This window comes from Anabas testudineus, chromosome 21 (genome assembly GCF_900324465.2).
Source record: "Anabas testudineus chromosome 21, fAnaTes1.2, whole genome shotgun sequence".
In the NCBI taxonomy this organism is placed as follows: domain Eukaryota; kingdom Metazoa; phylum Chordata; class Actinopteri; order Anabantiformes; family Anabantidae; genus Anabas; species Anabas testudineus.
In genome coordinates, this window is record NC_046629.1 from 749,071 (window position 1) to 769,857 (window position 20,787).

Sequence of the window (20,787 nt, forward strand, 5' to 3'; positions counted from 1 at the left end):
GATGAGGCAGACCTCAACTCTTTCTTTCTTTTTGTCTTCTTCATGCATGTGAATCATCAGCAACAGTCCAGTTACAACATTTGCTCCAGGACCATGGGAAAATATACATTGTGTTTCTGGATGTGTTTTTTTTTTAAAACATACACATCCAGAAACATGTAATAATCAAATGCTCTCTGTAGCATAGACAATGTAACTGATCTTATAGATTTTGAGTCTACATTAGATGTCATGTCTTACATTCATTATTGTATGAAATCACAACCTGAACTGTTGCCAGTTCCTCAGAGGGTTTCACAGTATCATGCATCTTTCTTCTATCTGTTATTTCTAGCTCTGATTTGTGTCAATGAATGTGTGTTGTTATTTCTCACTGTTTGTTAACTGTCTAAATTCTCTTTTTTCTACACTGACCTTCTGCTAATGCACCATCATGGATTAAAAACTGAATCATTCTTTAAAAGAAATAGAAACTAAGAAGATTGAGAAGCTTTTGCCCACAGAGGTTGAACAGGAGAAAAAAGTCTCTCCTCCTGAAAAAGGTACTAACCATCTGGAGACACGGTGGTTAAATACTCCACATCTGGTGTAATACACACCAGATGGATTGTCACCTCAAACATCAGCCCTTTAATCTCTGCGTTGTGTCTTTCTAACACTCTTGTCTTTGTGTTTTGCCATCACCTCTTGGCGCCGCTTCATGACGCCTCTTCTTCAACAACTCTTACAATTTCCAGAAGTTACAAGCCTTGTTAAGATTCAGCAAAGGAAAGGAGCTGAGAAGACAAAGGAAATGTATTATGTGATGGAGAAAATGTCCCCAACAGAGGAGGTTTGGGAACACGAAGAAGGGGTGGAAGAACGCGCTGACGTGTTGTACGAGGATGAAGTGACTCCTGTAGGCCAAACATTAGTGTTGCTATCAGAAGACGATGTCTTAAGCACAACGGAGAAGCAGACCCAGAAAGATAAAAAGTCTGAATTGAAAGGTGAGATATCTGTTATTGACACAAAAAGGAAAGAAACCAAGGTGACCAAACAAAGAGTCGTCCCTAAAACAGAAGAGGTTGTAGTGCAGCAAACACTGCAGGATGAACTTACAAAAGAAAAAACTGAAGAGGAGTTTTTTGTCAGGACATTAAAATCGCCAACAGAAGAAATCACAGATGAAAGGAAAGACGGCACCTCGGTCAGTCCCCTGCCAGACAATCACAATCTTTCTAAACAACAAACTAAAGTTAGAGTCAAAAAGGAAAGTGAGACCTCTATTAAAACAGAAAGCAGAAAGATACACAAGAGAGCACAACCAGAGGAAACAACTGCAAAGAAAGAAATGAAGTTAGTAAAAGATATTCCATATGTTGAAGAGACAGATAAAACCAAACCTTCCCCAGTTATTATCAGCACAAAAGCCAGAAAACAAACTGAAGAATTGGAAATTGAAGTAAAACCTTTTACAGAGGTCCCTTACAAGGAAGTAGATTATGACACTGAGATTATATCAAGTATTCCAGAGACGAAATACAGTGGAACTCAGGAAATTACAGAAATTAGAGTTGAGCCAGGAGAAACTACTATTAAAGGCAAACCAACAAAGTTTATATCTACAGAGTTAAATATTGTGGAGGAGGAAATAGGTGGAAAGGACAAAATTAGAATTAAACCACCAGTCATTTATGATTCCGAAAAAGAAGAAACTAGTGCACAAGCTCAAGTGTCAGTAAAGAAATATGAGCCAGCAGAAAGGAAACAGGAAAAAAAGACAAAAGTAGATCAAATAAGTGCAGAAGAGGTGACCGTACAACCAAAAGAGTCAGCAGCAGATCTCAAGCTTAAGAGAACAAAAGTGATCGAACACAAGGCTGAGCTTGAGTCAAGCACTGCTATAACTGAAACAGAGGAAACAGAGAAAGAAGAGGAATCCAGAGATGTCCCTCCTCTGAGAAGTGACACACAAAAGACAAAAAAAGAAAGTCTTTTTATCGAGGATACGGTTCATACGAAACCACTGGAGAAGAAAAGGATTTCCTCTCAAGCACCTTCCAGAGGTACAGAGAAAACATCTAACATCATGATCATTTCCATCTCTAACTTTTTCCCAAGACTCCATTTTTGGGTGCAGTCTTTGTTCTTTTTTATGCAAAATCATGGGCAACCAGCAGGAGTCATCACATCAGCCTCAGTCCACAGTCAACTTTTCATGTCATCTTCTCATATCATATTTTCCTATTCACTGTGTTTCACCTCATCTTCATCTACATCACTCTTCTATTACTTTGTTTGGATGCTGTTTGTTAACAGATTCTTTTTTTATTCCTTCTCCCTGTTCTTTCATCTCTTAAATGTTGTCTTGATTACTCTTTAAAGACACAGAAACCAAGACAGAGACAGTTACTGCTGCCCCGTCCCCCGAACAAGTTGAAATAAAAGGAAAAAGACCCGAGAGAGGTACAGCAACACATTTGTTCTTGATTGTCAGTGATTACTTTTTTATCTCTGTGTTTGTCTAACACCAAATGTTGTGTCTATGTTTTTTTTCCTAATCTCTTGGCACCGCTACATGGTGCTTTTTCTTCACACCTCTTAAAGTCTTCCATCCTCAAGTGACTACCACTGATCTTTTAATGGGTGAGAAAAGACTTAGAAATCGGAAAGATTTCATGGCTGAAGAAACAAACTCTGCAGAGAAAGTCATGGAAAGAGGAAATGATCAAAAAGCTAAAATGCATCAAAAGGGTGAAGAAGAAACTGTGGGTGACAAAATGAAAAGTTTGCAGGAAGAAGAGATCTTTAACACCAAGAAGGAACCTGAAATAAGTGGTGGTATATCTGTTACTGATGGTTCAAAAACACAGGGCTTTGAAACTAAAGAAAAGGTCATGACAGGACATGAAACAAAGACAAATAAAGTAGCGGCAGTTCAAGATGAGCGTACTGAGCAAAAAGAGCTTTATGTTCAACAAACAGTTGAAGAAATACAAGACAAGAAGGCTGATGATGTTGAAACAACCTCAAAGAAGAAAGAAATGCTCATTAAATCTTTAGAGGAGGGAGCTCCCAAAACTAGAATAGTCGAATCTCAGGAAGCAGAAGAAAAGTCAAATACTACTGAGAAAGAAATAAGTGCCAAACAGAAAACATTAGCTAAGAAACAAGTCAGACAACAGATTAATGCACAGTCTGTGCAGTTAACAGATTCTCAATCTAAAGAAAACGAAACAGTCGATAAACTTGAAAATGAATCACACAAAGCTGAAAATAAGATTGAAGGAATTCAGTTAGCAGTGTCTAAAGGTAACGCAAAGAAAGAAATACCAAAGCACAAATCTGATTCTATGAAAGAGAAAGCATTACAGATACCACAACGACATCAACATAAAGACATCACAGATAAACAATTACTGCAGGAAGATGCTCCAGCAAAATTAATCAGAACTGACGTTTATAATAAAATAAGAAAATCATCCAAACAAGAAGATCAGGTAGAAATGAGAGAAGAATTTGATAACTTTCAGTGGAAGACAGTCGCAGTAGAAGATCAAGATGTGAAACAAGCAGAGCAGAGGAGGAATGAAGGAAATGCCTCAGACATAATGTCACCAGCTGATCAGCTTCTGCATAAAACCATCCAGTCCAAAGTAGTTACACTTAAAGACAAACTGGTCAAAGTCAGTCCTATGGAAGGAGCAACTGAAATGAAACCCAGCAGAAAGACTGTTTTTCCACAATCACTTTCTGAGAAAATAACTGCAACTGATAGCATTCTTCAAAAGCCTGAAATCATATCACAAAGCAGGACTCCAAAGGAAGATGTATTTCAAAACGTAGGACAGCAGGCAGTAGCTGACCAATTTGTTGCAGACAAATACATCCAAGTTAGTCCAGAAGAGAACATAAAAGCAAAACAAGAGCAATCTGAAAGACTGACTACCATGAAACCTGAAACAGAAAAACCACAACAAACATTAGTAGAAAGGTGTACTAGTAAAACAGAGAACATGGATAAAGTCGAATGTGATCCTCCTACAAGACCAGTTGAGTCAAAAGAAATGGAACAGAATGGAATGGATGAGACCAAGGACCTAGAATTAAAAGTATGTCCAAAGATGGTTTCAGCCGACAATAAACAACAACAAGTTTCTCCAACAGACGACATAAAAACACAACAAAAACAAACTGAACGAAAATCAGCGTTAGCCAAAACTGAAGAGATTTTAGGTGAAGGAGTCAAGTCAAATCTGCTAATGAGTAAAGATAAGATGTCTCTAAATGAAAAAGGAAAAAGGGCAGCTTTGTTAGAGATGTCTCAAACAGAAGGAGTGTCAAGGAAAGATAAAGAACAGAAGGTAGTGAAATCCGAAGACACTCAAGCAGAGGTTCAGTCAGAGTTTCGAGAAGATGAAACTGACAAAGTTAGTTTAGCTGAAGAGCATAAAACAAAGATTAGGAACATTTTTAGAAAAGCTGAGGAGAAAGAAAAGTCAGAGGTAGGTCCACAAAAGAAAAGGGAAACCCAAAAGCAGGGACAGCAGAGACCAGTCACAGGCAAAGCACAGGATGGCCAGTCGCAGACAATCAGAATTAAGGAGGTGAAGGAAGCAAGAAAACAAGAACTAATTGAAAAGACACAAGAATCGCTGATAGCAGGAGACTGTTCTGACAAATGTGCCAGAATTTCAGAAGCTGGAGAAGAAGTTGTAGAAAACCACAGATTAGATGTAATTTCTACAAAGATAAAACCGTTATCACAAGACACACAAGAGATGTCCACAAAGGTCACAAAATCAACAGGAGAAAACAAAATCCAAGAGATCCCAAAAAGAACTCGACAAGAACAAGCTAAAACAAAGGTAGCCTATACAGCTGAGCCAGTATCGGAAGAATTACCATCAGAAAAGTTCACCCCAGAAACACTGAAGCCATCAAAAGCTGGTAAAACTACAGGCCAACCTATCCACACAAAGACAATCACAGACAAATGCACCCAAATTACTCCTGTGGGAAGTCTTGACAGAACAGATAAGTGCCTTGAAATGCAGGGATTAAGTAAATCTGATAAAATTATACCAAGAGTCAGCTCTTTTAGTTTGTCCAATACAGAAAAACCCACCACCGAAGAGAACACGTCCATCAGAGTGACTGAGAAAACGGCTAAAATAGATTCCAAAATAGAGGCCACCCAGAAATGCAAAGAAACTAAAGAAAGAAAGTCATCTGCTGCAGATTTGACAGCAACATCTGAAAAATCACAGAGAGAAATACAGATGGCCATACCTAAAGAGGCCATTTCAGTTCAGAGAGAGCCTGAAACTGTTTGGCCACAAGAGAAACATACCAAACCTCAAGAGATTATAGTTGAGCATAATCAGCTAATGGTCAGCACAGTTAAAGATAAAACTTTTAAAGTCATTCCTACTGAAGAGAGAGAAACAACACAGGAACAAATTAAAACAAAGGTTGCAGTCTCACCCATGATGGAGGAAATGTGTAAAGAATTGAAAGTAGCTCCTGAAGAGGGAATTTCAGAAGTCAAAGTAACTGAATTTGCAAAAGCGGAGGTAGACACTGATGATACTCCTCAAAAGAATGAAGGTAACCTAATGAAGGTTAGACCACGACAGTTATGTAAAACTCAGGAGACTGAAGACCAACCAATCCCATCAAAATTAAAAGTGACTACCTTTAAACATTTGACACCAAAAGCACAGGAACAGCAGGTTAAAAGAAATGTCTCTGACAAAGGGATTCATGAGTCTGATAAAGGCTCCTTGACAGAAGAACTGTCATTATATAAAATAGACAAACAATTTCAAAAGCAACATCCCCAAAGTCAGAGAAAAAAGGAAAAGAAGCAATTGCTGAGAGTTGATTCTTCTAAGGGAACTGCACCTATGGAAGCAGGAAGTGGTGATATATCAGAAGTTGTTCACCATAAGAAAGATGAAAGATCAACATCAGTCAAATCTAAAAAGATTCTAACTGAAGACGCTCTGACCAGGACAGTTGCAGTTACAGATGAATGTGTTAGTATCGCACCTTGTGAAGCATTACAAATCAAACAGGAACACATAAAAAGATTAACCTCAGTGGCACCTGTGATAGACGAAGCAGCTGAGACACTTGTGACAAAAGACAAAAACACCAAAATAGACATTTTAAAACCAACAATCACATGTGATGTAGACCCAGATGAAAGTAAAAAATGTAAAGTGGCTTCCATTGAAAAGAAGAGTCTAAAAAGACAGGAACAGATTGATAGCACGGGCTCAGGGGCGTCAGAGCATGATGTAGCATACAAACAATCTTTAGTTGAGTATGATTATGTAGAAAAGGAAGACAAAACAGCAAAACCCGCTCCTGTTGAAGAGAAGAAAAGAAAGCAGGAACAAACAAACAAAGTAAAGGGGGCGAAGCCAGATGAAGTTCTTCAGGAAAAAGATGTAGCTGAGACATTAACCAAAATGTACAAGATTGCGGCCAAAGTAATTAAAGATGAAACCGGTAAATGCTCCACAAGTGTGGCAACAAAACTGCCAGAACAAGAACCAACTGAACAAACTTTGCATGACACACTCTCCAAAAAACAAAGAAAACCATCTGAAGAAATGCAGTCTAAGACAGTCACAGAGAAACACGGATATAGTAGTATCACTCCTTTTGAAATGCCTAAAACAAAACAGGAACAAGTTAAAGGAATGTTTTCAGTCCCTCCTGTAATGGAGGTTGCATCTGAAAAACCTCTAATAGTAAAATATGAAGAGTTGATAACAGATACTTCCAATGATATTACTGTTGAACAGACCAAAACCAAGGACATAGTTAAAGAAAAACCAGAGAAAACTGAAGTCAGAATAGACATTTCAAGAGCAGCTGAGCAAAACTTAACTTGCTTAAAGAATAGCTTAACAAAAACTGAGATACCAATAGAAAAATACACTGCAAAGACAACAGAGGAGTCCGATGACATTCCACTAGAGAAAAAAGCTATGGAAACAGAGGAAGAGCAAAATCTTGACAAAATATCACCAGTTATTGTTGAAAATGTCCCGACAAAGATTAAGTCCTCAAAAAAGGAACAGAGCAGTTTGGGAGAAAGTACCAAAAATTCCCCTAAGGACATGCAGTCCAAAACAGTCTCAATAAAAAATGAATATGGTAGTGTTAGCCCGTTGGAAGTAACAGAGACAAAACAGGAACAGATCACAAACAAGTTTTCAGTGGCACCTGAAATGGAAATAGCATCTGAAAGATCACATGTAGTTAAAGATGGAAATGTTAAATCAGACAATCTCAAATTACATTTTACACCTGACAAGTTATTAAAAGACACTACTTCAAGAAAAGAGTGTGTCTATGACATAGATGAAGTTTCTCTGACAAAGAGGGACACAGATGTCATAACAGTTGAAGCAGCCAAATCAACAGTAGACCTAGCTCAGCATGAAACGAAAACAGTTAGTCCCATTGAGGAGGAGTTACTTGAAAGATGGAAACAAACTGAAGGAAAGACCTCAGTTTCATCTGATGCAGCAGAAGAAGCATCAGAGAAATCTTCTGTAACTAACAAAGTTACCACCCTTCTTTCACCTGAAGAGATAAAAAACAGACAAAAGCAAACTAAAGAAAAAACTGGTGTTATTCCTGCAACCGGGGTAGAAGCCACAAAGAGTAATGACATTCAACCAAAGAAATCAAAATTCCCAAACAAGAATGGACAGATGTTGGAAAAAAGAACATTTCCTGTAGAGGAAGTGGAGTCCATGATAGTTACAGTTAAAGATGAACATGGTAGTGTTTCCTTATTAGAAGTAAGAGAAGCACAACAGGGACAAGTTATAAGAACAATTTCAGTTCCAACAGTGATGACGATTGCATCAGAAAAACCTGTCGTTATAAAAGAAGGATATTTTAAAATGGACAAATTGCAAAGAGGTATTATTCCTGACAAGGATGTAAAAGATATTACATCGAAGAAACAGGGTGTACACGAGTCCAGTGAGGTTCCTTTTATAGGACATCCACAAAGTCCTCCGTCCGCCCAAAGAAGTTTGGAAATTTTAGCTGAAAAACACGAGATTACAAACAAAGATACTAAAGCCAAAGAAGTCCCAGATTATTTAAAACCTGACCAAAAAAAAAAAGTGGATACAAAACAGAAACAAACTCAACCAAAGGCAGAATGGACAACTGTTACCCATCAAAAGACCCAAGAAGTACACCATTCCCCTGGGTACGAGGAAGTTAGATATGATGGTACATCTCAAAAGAAATCATACTCTCTAAAAGACCAACATCAGGTTACAGTTGAAGGCAATCAGTCTAAAACAGAAACAATTAGGGATGATTTCCTCTGTATTACCCCAACTGCAGAAACAAACCAAGAACAACTAGAACAAATAAAGATTGGAAAACTGAGTTTGGATGAAAGATACCGTTGTGATGTTACAGGAGAAGAAGTTCAGTCAACGATAATCGCAGTTAAGGATGGAACAGGTACAGTTAGTCCTATCAAAGAAGCAAAAATGAAGCTGGAACACATTGAAAGCAAAGCAACAGAGACTCCTAAACAATCACTTAAATCAGATGACAGACCAGAAACATACATCAAAAGAGGCATTCTCATTGACAGAATTGCAACAAAAGAAGAAATCACAACAGCTGTGTCAAATAAACGAGAAACTAAAGATAAGGAACAATGGCCAACATCCAAGCCAGCTGGGGATGAAGCTATCACTGTTACTCCAGAAGAAGAAATAAAATCAGAACATGAACAAGTTATAAGACAATCTAAACTTCCAGCCCTGTGTCAGGCAAACAAAAACACAGAGATACAAGCTACTGGACAGGAACAAATCAAAGGTGAGCTGTTAGTTACACCTAGAGAGTTAGTCCCTGAAGAGGGGAAGATTTCTGACAAATGCAAACCCACAGAAATTGAGTTAAAGGCCGATTTTGAAGTGCTGCCTTTGTATGAGCCCAAAGTCAGAGAACCCTCAGTAACAGATGAAACCGAGCAAAACATAACTGAGAAAACCACTACTGACTACAAAACAGACGCTACAGTATATAGCCATGGTGCCAACAGGAGGACATCTGAAATCCAACAGTCTTGCCTGGAAGCAGATTTCCAATACATCATAACTCAGGAGCTTGAACCCATAACGAAAGATGTGGAAGGACCTGAAGGGATTCACTCCACCATAGAAACAACAGTTTTGTCTTTGGAACCAGAAGGGAAAGCAAATGTATCCCTTCAACAATCTTTCAGAGGTATATAGGGAAGATTTGTGTATGTCACTGAGCACGTTTTTGACCTGAGCATCATACACCACTGTGCACTCACTTGCTATCGTCGTGTTAAGGATTTTGCAGATTTATCCATGTCATATCACCCATTTTGTTTGGGCACCAATTCTTCTTTCTCACTGTGAAGGACCACCGTGCTGTCATCTGAAATGGTTTCTGTTGGCTTCTTATCACCTGATAGTTAAACCACCACAGTTTTGTGTTTTGTGTGTAGGTTTTTTTCATAGTTTTACTAATTCTGTTTGTGGTTTACATTATACTGTAGTTGTACGCGTTAAAACTATTTTCTCCCCTACAGATGAGGTGAGCGTATATATTTTTGTGAACATATCTTGGAAATTTCTTCCATCTTTAAACTCTTTCAGCTTTTCATGTTTTCATTGTGGATTTTCTTTATTATTGTGTTGTCTTTGCATGGTTCAGTGCACACCCCATCAGTCTTATCAGTGACGTATCATTTCATTTCCAAGTTCCAGTTAAGGACAAGGAGCTGCCGCCAGATGTCAAAGAACCAGTGGTAAAGCCAGCTGTTCCTCTAGAAGGTACCTAACTTTTGAAGTGTTTCTGTGTTTCTGTGCAGGGCATTTGTAAAATAATGTCACTCTTGAGCTAATTTAAATCTTTGAAACTTTATCCCATAGCAACTCACCATATTATCCAAATCACTAAAGAGATGAGGTGGTTATGAACATAAACTATCGGTATAAACTCTGATGTCAAGCTCTCTCTGGTGTCCATGGAGAGCTTTTTGTTAAATCCTTTGTATACTTTGTACTTCAAGAGAGCAAACTGCATGCTGCTGAAAAAGTTCAAGAAGCTCCAAAAAGGCCTAAAGTTATTGACAAAACTAAGAAGTTGGAGAAGACAATTACTGCACAAGAGGAAGCAAAGCCAGGTATCTAGATAGTAATTCTTTTGCACTTTTAGAAGGACGGTGTCTTTTGGCCTTTCCTTACAATCCTTCCATTCCCTCTTTTTTACACTTGAAGTATCCCGGTCACAGCCTGTTGTGAAGGCTGAAGAACCAGCCAAGATGGTTGTGGAAGAAGAAAAAACAGTTGTTGTAGAAAAGACAGCCCCTCAGCCAGGTAGAGATATGTTATGGACTGAGAAGGAAAAATTCTCTTTGTTTTAGCTTTTTCCATGTTTATCACATCTTATTTCATGTTGGCTACAATCATCAAGTTGTGTTTTCATTGTTGTTCTTAGTGCATAGCCTGTTTTGTCTTGGTCAGAAGTCCCTCTCTGTGGTGTTGTCTGTTTAACTCTTTGACCATAAATCCAACACAGCATGCCATATTTATCCTTTGACACAATTTCATTTTAGCTTTTTATCCATACTCAAACTGCTTCTCACATCATTCAATTGGATGGACTCATACTGGACTACCTTGCTTTGCATCTCAGTCACAACTTTATTATGTCATCCATAATCTGATTTTGAATTATTGTTATTTCTGAATGTGTTTGGTGACAAATATGGTGATAAAATAAATGTAGGGTCTTCCTATTTTTAAAATATTAAAGCTGCTCTTTAATTACATGACCTTTTATTAACTTTCGAACTATACATCTGTACTAGATGAATCCAAGGGACCTGTCCAAGCGCCTGGAGGAGTCAAGAAAGGTAAGAGGACCAGTTGTAAACCATATTATGTTAGTATATAAAATACACAGCAACTGACAGTATATAATCAGCAACAATGAAGGCATACCTTCTGAAACTGTTACAGTACCCAATAGGTCCCCCAAAACAAAAATGCACACCCAGTTCACCCAATCCTCAGTTTGACATCTGTTGGTCTCTATTTGGTTCTATTTGGCTCATTCATTCTTTGAAATGTTCAGTATATTCACATTATACCACGTGTTTTTTCTGTATTTTGTATTTGTTCTGTGTTCTGTAAATGTTGTCTTGTCTTTGTCCTTTATGCCATCTTAAGTTATTTTTAGGAGGTTTGTGATTAAAATAAATGTTAATGTGTGATTTGTGTATTTATTTTTGCCCATCTGTGACTCTTTAGTATGTGTTTGTGCAAATTGTTATGCCTTAAGTGTCAGTTAGTAATGTCAAAACTTTACTGCCTCAGAAACTGTTCTCCACAAAAAAGGTAAAATTCATATTGAAGAGGACAGAAAATTTGAGATTCCCACTTTGAGGAAAACAACCAGAGTCGTGAGAGACGTGGAAGAAGAGCAGGGAATTATTGTACTGAAGAAGATTCCATCAGTTCCACCTAAAGAGGTTGAAGAAGAGGGCAAACCTCAGAAGGTTATCAAGACCACTGTGTTTGATGTTGAGGAGATGGTCCATAAAGAAGAGGTGGTTGAGATATCAATCGCCTCCAGGAAGCCTGTGGAGGAGAAGAAGCCTCGAGAGAAAGCAGATGTGGTGAAAAAGCCTGAAGTCATTAAACCTAAAGAAGAGGAGCAAAAAGAAGTTCCTAAAGATGCATGGACCCGTCAGAAACCCACCCCAAAAGATGAGAAACCTGAAGAAAAGGTTTCTTTGAAGAAAACCCCCAAAGCACCAAAGGAAGAGGAAGCAGTTCCACCTAGTGCGACTTTAAAGAAAGTGAAAAAATTGCCCTTAGATGAAGTGGAACCAGAAGTAGTCAAACTAAAACCATTTGAGAAGCCAGTTAAACCTGCAGAGGAGTTGGAGAAAGAGAAGAATGAGAGGCCAGATAGGGACACTTTGCCTTTCCAGAAGGGAGAGAGGATGCCTATAGAGATTGAAACCAAGGAACCTCCTAAGAAACTTGGAAAGGCTCCTCCAGAGGTAACAGAACCACCAGCTACGGTACCAAAGCCAGCAGATAAAAAGAAAACTCCAGAAAAAGAGCTTGAGGAGGTTAAAGCACCCACCAAGGTGAAAAAAATCCCAACACAGGAACAAGAAATAGAAAGCGTTAAGCTTAAGCCCATTGCCAAGCCTTCCAAAGAGGCTGCAGAGCCTGAGAAGAAACCCGCAGAAGAGAAAGAGAAGAAGCCTACTGATGACTTGCGTCAGAGTCGCATGAGTCCTGATGAAAAAACAAAAGAACGAGAACCAGAGGATCGAGCGAAGAAACCTGAGATCCCAGAAGCTCCTGAGAAGAAGCCAGAGAAGCCAAAGGAGCTAGAAACAGTTCCAGTAGAGAAGAAGGTGTCTCCTTTGCTAGCTACTGTTAAGGAATCTGAGAAGGTTCCAGAGGGGCCCATACCTCTGCAGTTAAAGAAGGGAGTCATACCAAAGGTGAAAGAAAAGAAGGAAGAAGTGGCTCTGAAGCCTGTGGAACAGCTTAAGCAAGTGAAAAAGACGCCATCTCCGAAAGTGGAAAAGCTTAAAGAAGCAGAGACAATCCCTGTTGAGAAGAGGCCAAGTGTTGAAAAACTCAAAAAGATTCCTAAAACAGTTTCACCAAAAGATTCTATTGAAACTGTGACTCTTAAAAAAGTTCCAAAAAAACCATCACCAGAAGAGGGCAAGTCTGCAGAGCCAACAAAGCCCGACAAAGGGAAGGTCCCCCTGGTGAAGGAGATCTCTCCTGGAGCTGTGCAGATGAAGAAAGTTGCCACCCAGCCAGAAGAGGAGGTATTTCAAGAAGAGTTTGAAGCTGAGGAAGAAGTAGAGCTGGAAGAAGAAGAAGCTTGGGGCTGGGAGCTGGTTCCCCGAGAGAGTTACGGCTCAGAGGACTGGGAGAGAGAAGGAGAAGAAGGTGCTCTGGAGGTTCCTGGGGTGGCGAGGAGAGGTGAGATGATGGCGGCCCCAACTTGTTGGGTGACGACCGACACAGACCCTCCCTTCATGCCCTGAATAATCTCCACCCATTCCCATTATCATGCCTCCATGTAAATCATCTTTACCTCATCAAATCTTTAAGTGACGTGATTTATACCATCTCTTTCTTCTATTTCTGCTAAACAACATTTTGTGCGTTTGGTCATTTTCATTGCTTCCTGTCATTTGTCTGTCTGCCATTTCAGTATCATGCCATTCATCATGTGTTCTTGCCATCCCTGTCCATTATTCCATCCCTTCACAAAAGCTTCATCTTTGTGAAAACATAAGACATCTTTTTTTGCCTTCATTTTAATGTCATTTCATAAATTTATGATAACAATTACTTCATACCTCCGAATACATTTGAGGTACAGTACACATCTCCTGGTAATAGCATATTTGAATAACATTAATAAGGTACAGCAGATTCATTTGAATTGTTTCTGAACAGAGGGACAACCGGCAGAGGAAGCAGGAAGAGGCAGAGGTAGAGGGCTGAAACGTAAGTCTTAATATTCCAATAATATTTTTGAAGAAAATCCTATTATGTTCTTCATTATTCATATTGATGCCACAGAGTCCTTCTTGGAATTCAAATATGAATTGACTGTCTTTAATGTGTACTCCAGCCAAGCAGACCCCGTCCCCTGGAGAAGGCAGAGGCCGTGGCCTGAAGCCTGGAGGAAGAGGTACACCACCACCAGAGGAACCTTTTGCGGGATTTAAGCTCAAAGCTGTACCTCTGAAGTTCATCAAGAAGCTTCAGGACATTGTGCTACAGGAAGCTGAATCTATTGGTTCATCAGCTGTGTTTGAGTGTGAGGTCTCACCCTCCACTGCCATCACTTCATGGATGAAAGATGGCAGTAACCTACGTGAGAGTCCCAAGCATAAGTTCACCTCTGATGGCAAAGATCGCAAGTTGAACATTATTGATGTCCAGCTGTCGGACACTGGTGAATATACCTGTGTGGCCAAGAATGCTGGCAAGGAAATATCATGCACAGCCAAGCTCATTGTTGAAGGTACTTTTATATATTTAAACTTCATAGTATTTAATATTCTGAGGAACCAGAAATGGAATTGCTCCTAATTGTATTTAAGTGTTGGCCAGTTCCAGATTGCTCATTGGCTTTTTTATCTCCCCACAGAGCTGCCTGTGAAATGGATCAAAGAGCTGGAAGAGGAGACATCGGCCCTGAAGGGTCAGCCTCTGTACTTGACATGCGAGTTAAATAAAGAGAGAGATGTAATATGGAAGAAGAATGACGTGGTCCTGAAGAAAAAGGAAAACAAGATTCAGATTAATATCATTGGTTTGCAGCATGCTGTGACCATCCAAAACTCCACTGAGGAGGATGCTGGTTGTTATTCATGTGAAGTAGCTGGCCAGGAGGAGGTCAAGACTAAAACAAATGTCAAAGTGATTGGTGAGTCTTAAATTGTGTAACATTCATTAATAGTGGTGCTTTGTAAGTATTATGTACCTGAACAGATAAGAGCAGGAATTATGAACGCCGTATGACTGCTTTGATTCTTCAGTTTAGATGTTCTGTTACAGTAAATCCAGTTGTATTTGTATTGTTAGTGTTAGATCACATCCAATGTCTTAATGTCCAGTTCAAAGTTCAAATGAACTTTAACCTTTTTCATATACCCATTTCTTTGACAGAGCAAAAACATGGTGAAAATTAGAATTCTTTTTATTTACATCATAACACAGAAATCAAGCTAAGATTAAACTCATTTTGGTCAAATTGAGTAGGCTACATAATCGATTATATACATGTTGTGTCTGTAATGGTACAATGGCCACTGATTCACTAATGTTTCACTCCAACAGAAATCATCAAAGATTGGATTGTAAAACCACTGAGAGACCAGCATGTGAAGCCGAAGGCCACTGCTACATTTAGATGCGAGCTCTTTAAAGACACCCCCAACTGGAAGTGGCTCAAAGGAGAGAATGAAATCGTTCCTTCTGACAAGGTTGAGATCAAGAAGGAAGGAAAGGAGCTAACACTCACCATCAAGAATTGTCAACCTGATGATGTTGCAGAATATGCCATGGAGGTGGAAGGACGCACCTACACTGCAAAGCTAACACTAGGAGGTTTGCTTTTTTACTTGAGCTTTTCATAAACTTTACTTTATGTTTTTCTTATTTCGACAATTTAAACAGTTTGTGAATACTAATGCAACCTCTCTCTCAGAACGGGAGGCTGAGATCTTAAAGCCCCTGGCGAGCGTTGAGGTGACTGAGAAGGAAGATGCCATGTTTGAGACTGAGATCTCTGAGGATGATGTCCCAGGGGAATGGAAGCTCAAAGGAGAGGTTTTGACCAGATCTCCGGTAAGACTGGATAGATCTAAACTGTCAAATAAGTGTTAATGTAACTCTCAATAATGATGTTAACTTTTCTATATAAATGGACTTTAATGTATTCGTTAGACATGCGACATCCAAATGGATGGTGCGGTGCGTAGGCTTACGCTGAAAAATTGTCAGTTGGATCAGGCTGGAGAAGTGTCCTACCAGGCTCTGAACGCCATAACCAGCGCAATGTTGAATGTGAAAGGTAAGAAATACACCTGGTATATAGTAAGAATTAAAAGTGTATCATGGTTTTATCATTTTATCATTAGTTGTAAAAATAAAGGCATAAGGTCTGTTGGGAAAAAATAAAGCTTTATAGCACATGAGAGCAGACCTTAGATCTTTATTTAATAGGGCTGAGAAGTCAAACTGATCATTTGTCCCATTTTCTGGTGAGATTTATGCAACCCAGGAAAAATGGAAGAACGTGGGAACGTGTGCTTTGACGTGGGATTCCAATTATTTCTACTTGTCCAAATAGTGTTGTATTTGTTGTTCTACTGTTGTTCTTTTGAGTGGAAAATGTGAATCTGTCTACTGTTCTGTCAGATTTGACATATGTACATACGTTTGTGTAGCAATGTCAAAATACTGTCTATTTGTAAGTTGTTAAATGTTTTATGTTAAATGTAAGTACAGTGGCCAGTTTGTTCATTACACCAGCACCATGCTCAAGGATAGGTCACTCCACCAGACATGAAATCACATTGTCTTAGTTTTACAGAAGTACTTTAGTTGAGTTTAATAGAAGCAAATGGCTGATTTTTCTCAGTACCAGTAAGTACAAAGAAGGCCGGCCTGAAGAATGAAGATTCCTACACAGCCTACAGGTAACATTTGTTACCAACACAATTCACAATTCAAGGAACCTTTTTAATCCCAGGGAAAAACGTGTTGCTGTCCTTGATGGCAGTAATATACCCTTCATCACATGAAGTGCTACACTCCACAGCAGACTGTGCTTCTAAACAATTCAGGACTGAAGATAAAGGTGAAGATCATCTGCTCAGATGGCCTAGACAACCTGAAGAAGTCTCCAATGTGGATCGACTTGTGTTTGAAAACCAATGCGCTCCAGTTTATTTGATAAGAAGCTAGGGCGTTTAGGATTCATGGGAATACCCCACAGCGGTAGGATTCATGTACCGTACATGTGCGTAGAAAACTGGCCACTGGCTGTTGGTTGTGGTGTGTTCCTTTGTTCGGTTCAGTTGTTGATGTACTGTACCTGTGTCACTTTTTAACCCAGAAATCGAAATGGACTTTGTTGTCCCGCTGAAGGATGTGTCTGTGCCTGAAAAGAAACAGGCTAAGTTTGAATGCACCATCACGAAGGATGTCTCTAAGGTCTTGTGGTACAGAGGGGGTGAGATCATCACTCCAGACCAAAAGTATGACATCATCGATGATGGAAAGAAACATATGTTGATCATAAACTGCTGTGAATTTGATGACGAGAATGAATATACTATCGAGGTTTTGGGAAAAACTTCAACAGCCAGGCTCACAGTGGAGGGTAAGTGCTGGACCTCCATCACTGTGCATAACTAGCGGAACCTATAGGAATAACTTCATTATAATATTTCTATTCATTGAGTAGGTAGGTTTTCTTTTCAAAACTAACTCTATGAATATGCTTTACTAATACAACTGTAGGTATCAGGCTCAAATTTATCTCACCAATAAAGGACCAAACTGTGAAGGAAGGCAATACAGCTCGGTTTGAGCTGGAGCTCTCTCATGAGAACATCCCAGTCACGTGGTACAAGAATGACACAAAGATTCATCTGAGCAGAACAGTGATCACTCACGCGGAAGGAAAGAAACATGTTCTAGAAATAAAGGAAGTGACTCTAGATGACACTTGCCAAATTAAGGCTGAGGCCAAAGGAATTCCTTCCATGGCCAACCTGACGGTCATAGGTAAAACAAAAACACCAATCCCCCTGTCCTCATCCAGTGTGTCTGCTTTTTCCCCTGTTATGCTCTTTTGGCACAGTTTGTTTACGTCCGTCGTGTTTGTTCAGGTCCACAGAGCACCCCCGATGTGTATTTATAAGACACTGATTTCTGTGTTCAGAGAAATTGTTTCGCTGTTGTGCATTTCTGTTTCTTGTCATGTGTCATCTGCGTTCTACACGCTGTATGTGTGTTTTATTTAAGCAATGTAAAGTCACCCACAACCTTTCATATTCCAGAGAGAGATGCGTACTTCACAGTCAAGCTGCAGGACTATACTGCAGTGGAGAAAGACAAAGTGATTCTAGATTGCGAGCTCAGCAAAGACGTTGATGTCATGTGGTACCACAATGAGGCTGAGATCAAGGCCTCCAAGGTGGTGACCATTAAAGCTGAGGGCAAACGCAGAACCCTCATCATCAACAAAGTTGGGGACAAAGACAAAGGACAGTATGTATGTGACTGTGGAACAGACAAGACAACAGCAACGCTTCACATTGAAGGTAAAGACAGATTAGGTTTTTGATTTTTGGTGCTTCTATTGAGACAACTACCCCATCTTAGCTTGTCCTTTACCAGCACCCTCTTCTACCCACTCTTTTTTCAGTTTTTGCACCACTTCAGCTCTATCTGTCTGCTGTCTGTTTTGTTGTCAGTGTAATTGTCCATTTTGTTGTTAAATATTTAAATGTCTGAATGTCTTCAGTAAGAATTTTGTCCCCTGTCTTGAACATCAGCCCGCCACATCAAGGTGGTACGACCACTGTATGGCGTTGAGGTGTTTGATGGCGAAACTGCTCGATTTGAGGTCGAACTAAGTGAGGACGATGTCCACGGCCAGTGGAAACTGAATGGAGAGATCCTCAGTCCATCTGCTGTATGTGTTATTACAATCATCTCTGCCAGATTTTCTCATGCTCATGGCTCTGTTTGGTTTGATTTTTACTAGATGAGGATTCAGATTTCATTAAGAATAAGGAAAAGAAAAAAGGGTTAAGATAAGAAGAGATGTCATGTTTTGTTTTGAAATACTGGTGTTTTTTTTGGACATCTGTAGGATATTGAGATTGTGGAGGATGGTGCCAAACATACTCTGGTCTTGTACAACTGTAAAGTGCCTCAAACTGGTGAGGTGGCGTTTACGGCCGCCAACGCAAAGTGTTCTGCTAACCTGAAAGTGAAGGGTGAGCTTTCACTTCAAACTACTTTTAACTCTTCTAACACATTATCCCACCACAGTACTTTGCTCGTGAATTTCTTTTTTGCCAATGAAAAGCTTGAGCACAAAAGTCTTCTGTTCATTTTCAAGTTGTTCTTGTCTTCGCCAGTCACCACCATCTGACTTTCTTTAACCACAACTGATCTGACGTTTTCACAAAGCAGCTTAGTTTTAATTTCACCTGTCTGAATCAACAGAGCTCCCAGTATCATTCATTACCCCGCTGGCTGACGTGCACGTGTACGAGAAAGATGAGGCAAAGTTTGAGCTGGAAATTTCTAGAGAGCCCAAAAGTTTCCGTTGGCTGAAGGGATCCCAGGAGCTGTCAAACGATGACAAGTTTGAACTTTTGGTGGAGGGAAAGAAACACACTCTCATTGTAAAATCTGCCAGATATGAAGACGAAGCCAAATATATGTTTGAGGCTGAAGATAAGCGAACATCTGGAAAACTGATTATAAAAGGTAAAGACAGGAATGAAGTGTACATTGGGGTACATACAATACATACATTTGTGTGATTAGTAAATGGCATGAGTGTTTGCCAAAAGCCTTTTTAAATAATGGTTAAATGTCTCAACAAATACTGTGTGGCCAAAAATATGCAGACACCATTACACCCACATATTTTACTGTATTATGGTCTCGCTTTCCTTTTGCTGTTTTGATCCTTTCTAAGTTCTAGTAAATGGAAATCTGAACGCTCTGCAATACAATTTAATATTAAACTGTCTTAACGAATGTACAAAAGACGCAGATGTTTTTTCCAGTTTGAAGCTTGAAGCACTTGACTGGCTGGCACATAGCCCTGACCTCAGCCACATGTTTTTGCCATGCTATGCAGTGAATATGCCTTTTACAGTTCAGACCTCCCTGATAAATATGGTGTCCATTCTTAATGTTTTGTGATCACTCGGCTTTTTCTAGAACCACCATCAGATTTTGCAGTTGTTTACATTTCTGCAGGCAGATTGTCTTGATACACTTTAGATTTCATTGGCTTACACAAGCTGAATTATCAGCCTATTGTTTGTTGTGTGAGCCGTGTTGAACACTGCAGCCTCCAGGGACAATTTAGTGACTTGTCCTATTTATTTTATTGATCAAATTTATTGACAAAAGGCTTCAGGCAAACATCCATTTCCGTCACTTGAACAAGTCAAGCACAGAAAAAACAAATAGTAAAACAACAATCTTATGGTTTTGCATCTCTCTCCCTTGAGACCTTTTTGTACAGTATGTTTCCTCTTATATATGTACATATACATATATATATATATAATTTCTTGTCAGGTATTCGCCTCGAATTTATCAAGCCAATTAAAGATGTGACTGTGAAAGAACGTGAAACGGCAGAGTTCAGCGTGGAACTCTCTCATGAAAAGATTCCAGTCATCTGGTACAGAAACGACATCCGTCTGCACCCCAGCAAGGTGGTGCACATGTCGGAGAATGGGAAAGTCCACACACTGGCCTTCAAGGAGGTGACCATCGATGACACCTCCACGATCAAAGTCGAGGCCTTGGGCAAGACATCAGAGGCCATGCTCACTGTGCTCGGTTAGTGGCATTTTTATGAACGTTTTTTCAAGGTGTCCAATGTAAGATTACAGAAATGATGAGATCATCGTCTGAATTCCTGGAAATACAGAAAACATGATCTCACTATGGGGTATTCCCATGCTTTCCCATGTAAAGCTGTAGTTTTATTTTTACTACAGAGGGTTCTATGGTGTCCTTTCAAAACTCCTGTTCAAATAAGAGAAACATTCAAGGTCAAAAGTGCACAATAGTTTAACAGGAGTAATGCTATTGCTTTAAAAATTATGTCCTCTTGCAGAGGGCGACCTGTACTTCACAGTAAAGCTCCAGAACTACACTGCTGTTGAGAAGGATGAGGTGATTTTGTCCTGTGAGCTGAGCAAGGCCGTCGGTGAGGTCAGATGGTTTAAAGACGGTAATGAAATATTTCCCTCCAAGAACATTGTCTTCCGATCAGATGGCAAGAAGCGCATTTTGGTCATCAAGAAGGCGACAAAGAGCAACATGGGCGTGTACAACTGCGACTGTAGCACCGACAAAACCACAGCACACCTAAACATCGAAGGTAATACCTGCAGCGATCCGGGCCCCCCTCTCCAGACCCTGCTAAGGAGTGCGG

General features: G+C 39.6%; 1 protein-coding gene across 1 annotated transcript in view; it reads left to right on the plus strand.

Moving 5' to 3' along the window:
- ttn.2 (titin, tandem duplicate 2) overlaps positions 1-20,787 on the plus strand; it is a 195,467-nt gene that overhangs the window by 74,472 nt on the left and 100,208 nt on the right. The window contains exons 92-103 of the mRNA XM_026376595.1: positions 465-542; positions 2,374-2,448; positions 9,777-9,848; positions 10,088-10,201; positions 10,296-10,394; positions 10,889-10,933; positions 13,524-13,574; positions 13,702-14,097; positions 14,224-14,502; positions 14,916-15,185; positions 15,286-15,425; positions 15,525-15,651. Of these exons, the coding sequence (XP_026232380.1) occupies positions 465-542; positions 2,374-2,448; positions 9,777-9,848; positions 10,088-10,201; positions 10,296-10,394; positions 10,889-10,933; positions 13,524-13,574; positions 13,702-14,097; positions 14,224-14,502; positions 14,916-15,185; positions 15,286-15,425; positions 15,525-15,651 (1,746 nt within the window). The remainder of the gene's footprint in view (positions 1-464; positions 543-2,373; positions 2,449-9,776; positions 9,849-10,087; positions 10,202-10,295; positions 10,395-10,888; positions 10,934-13,523; positions 13,575-13,701; positions 14,098-14,223; positions 14,503-14,915; positions 15,186-15,285; positions 15,426-15,524; positions 15,652-20,787) is intronic.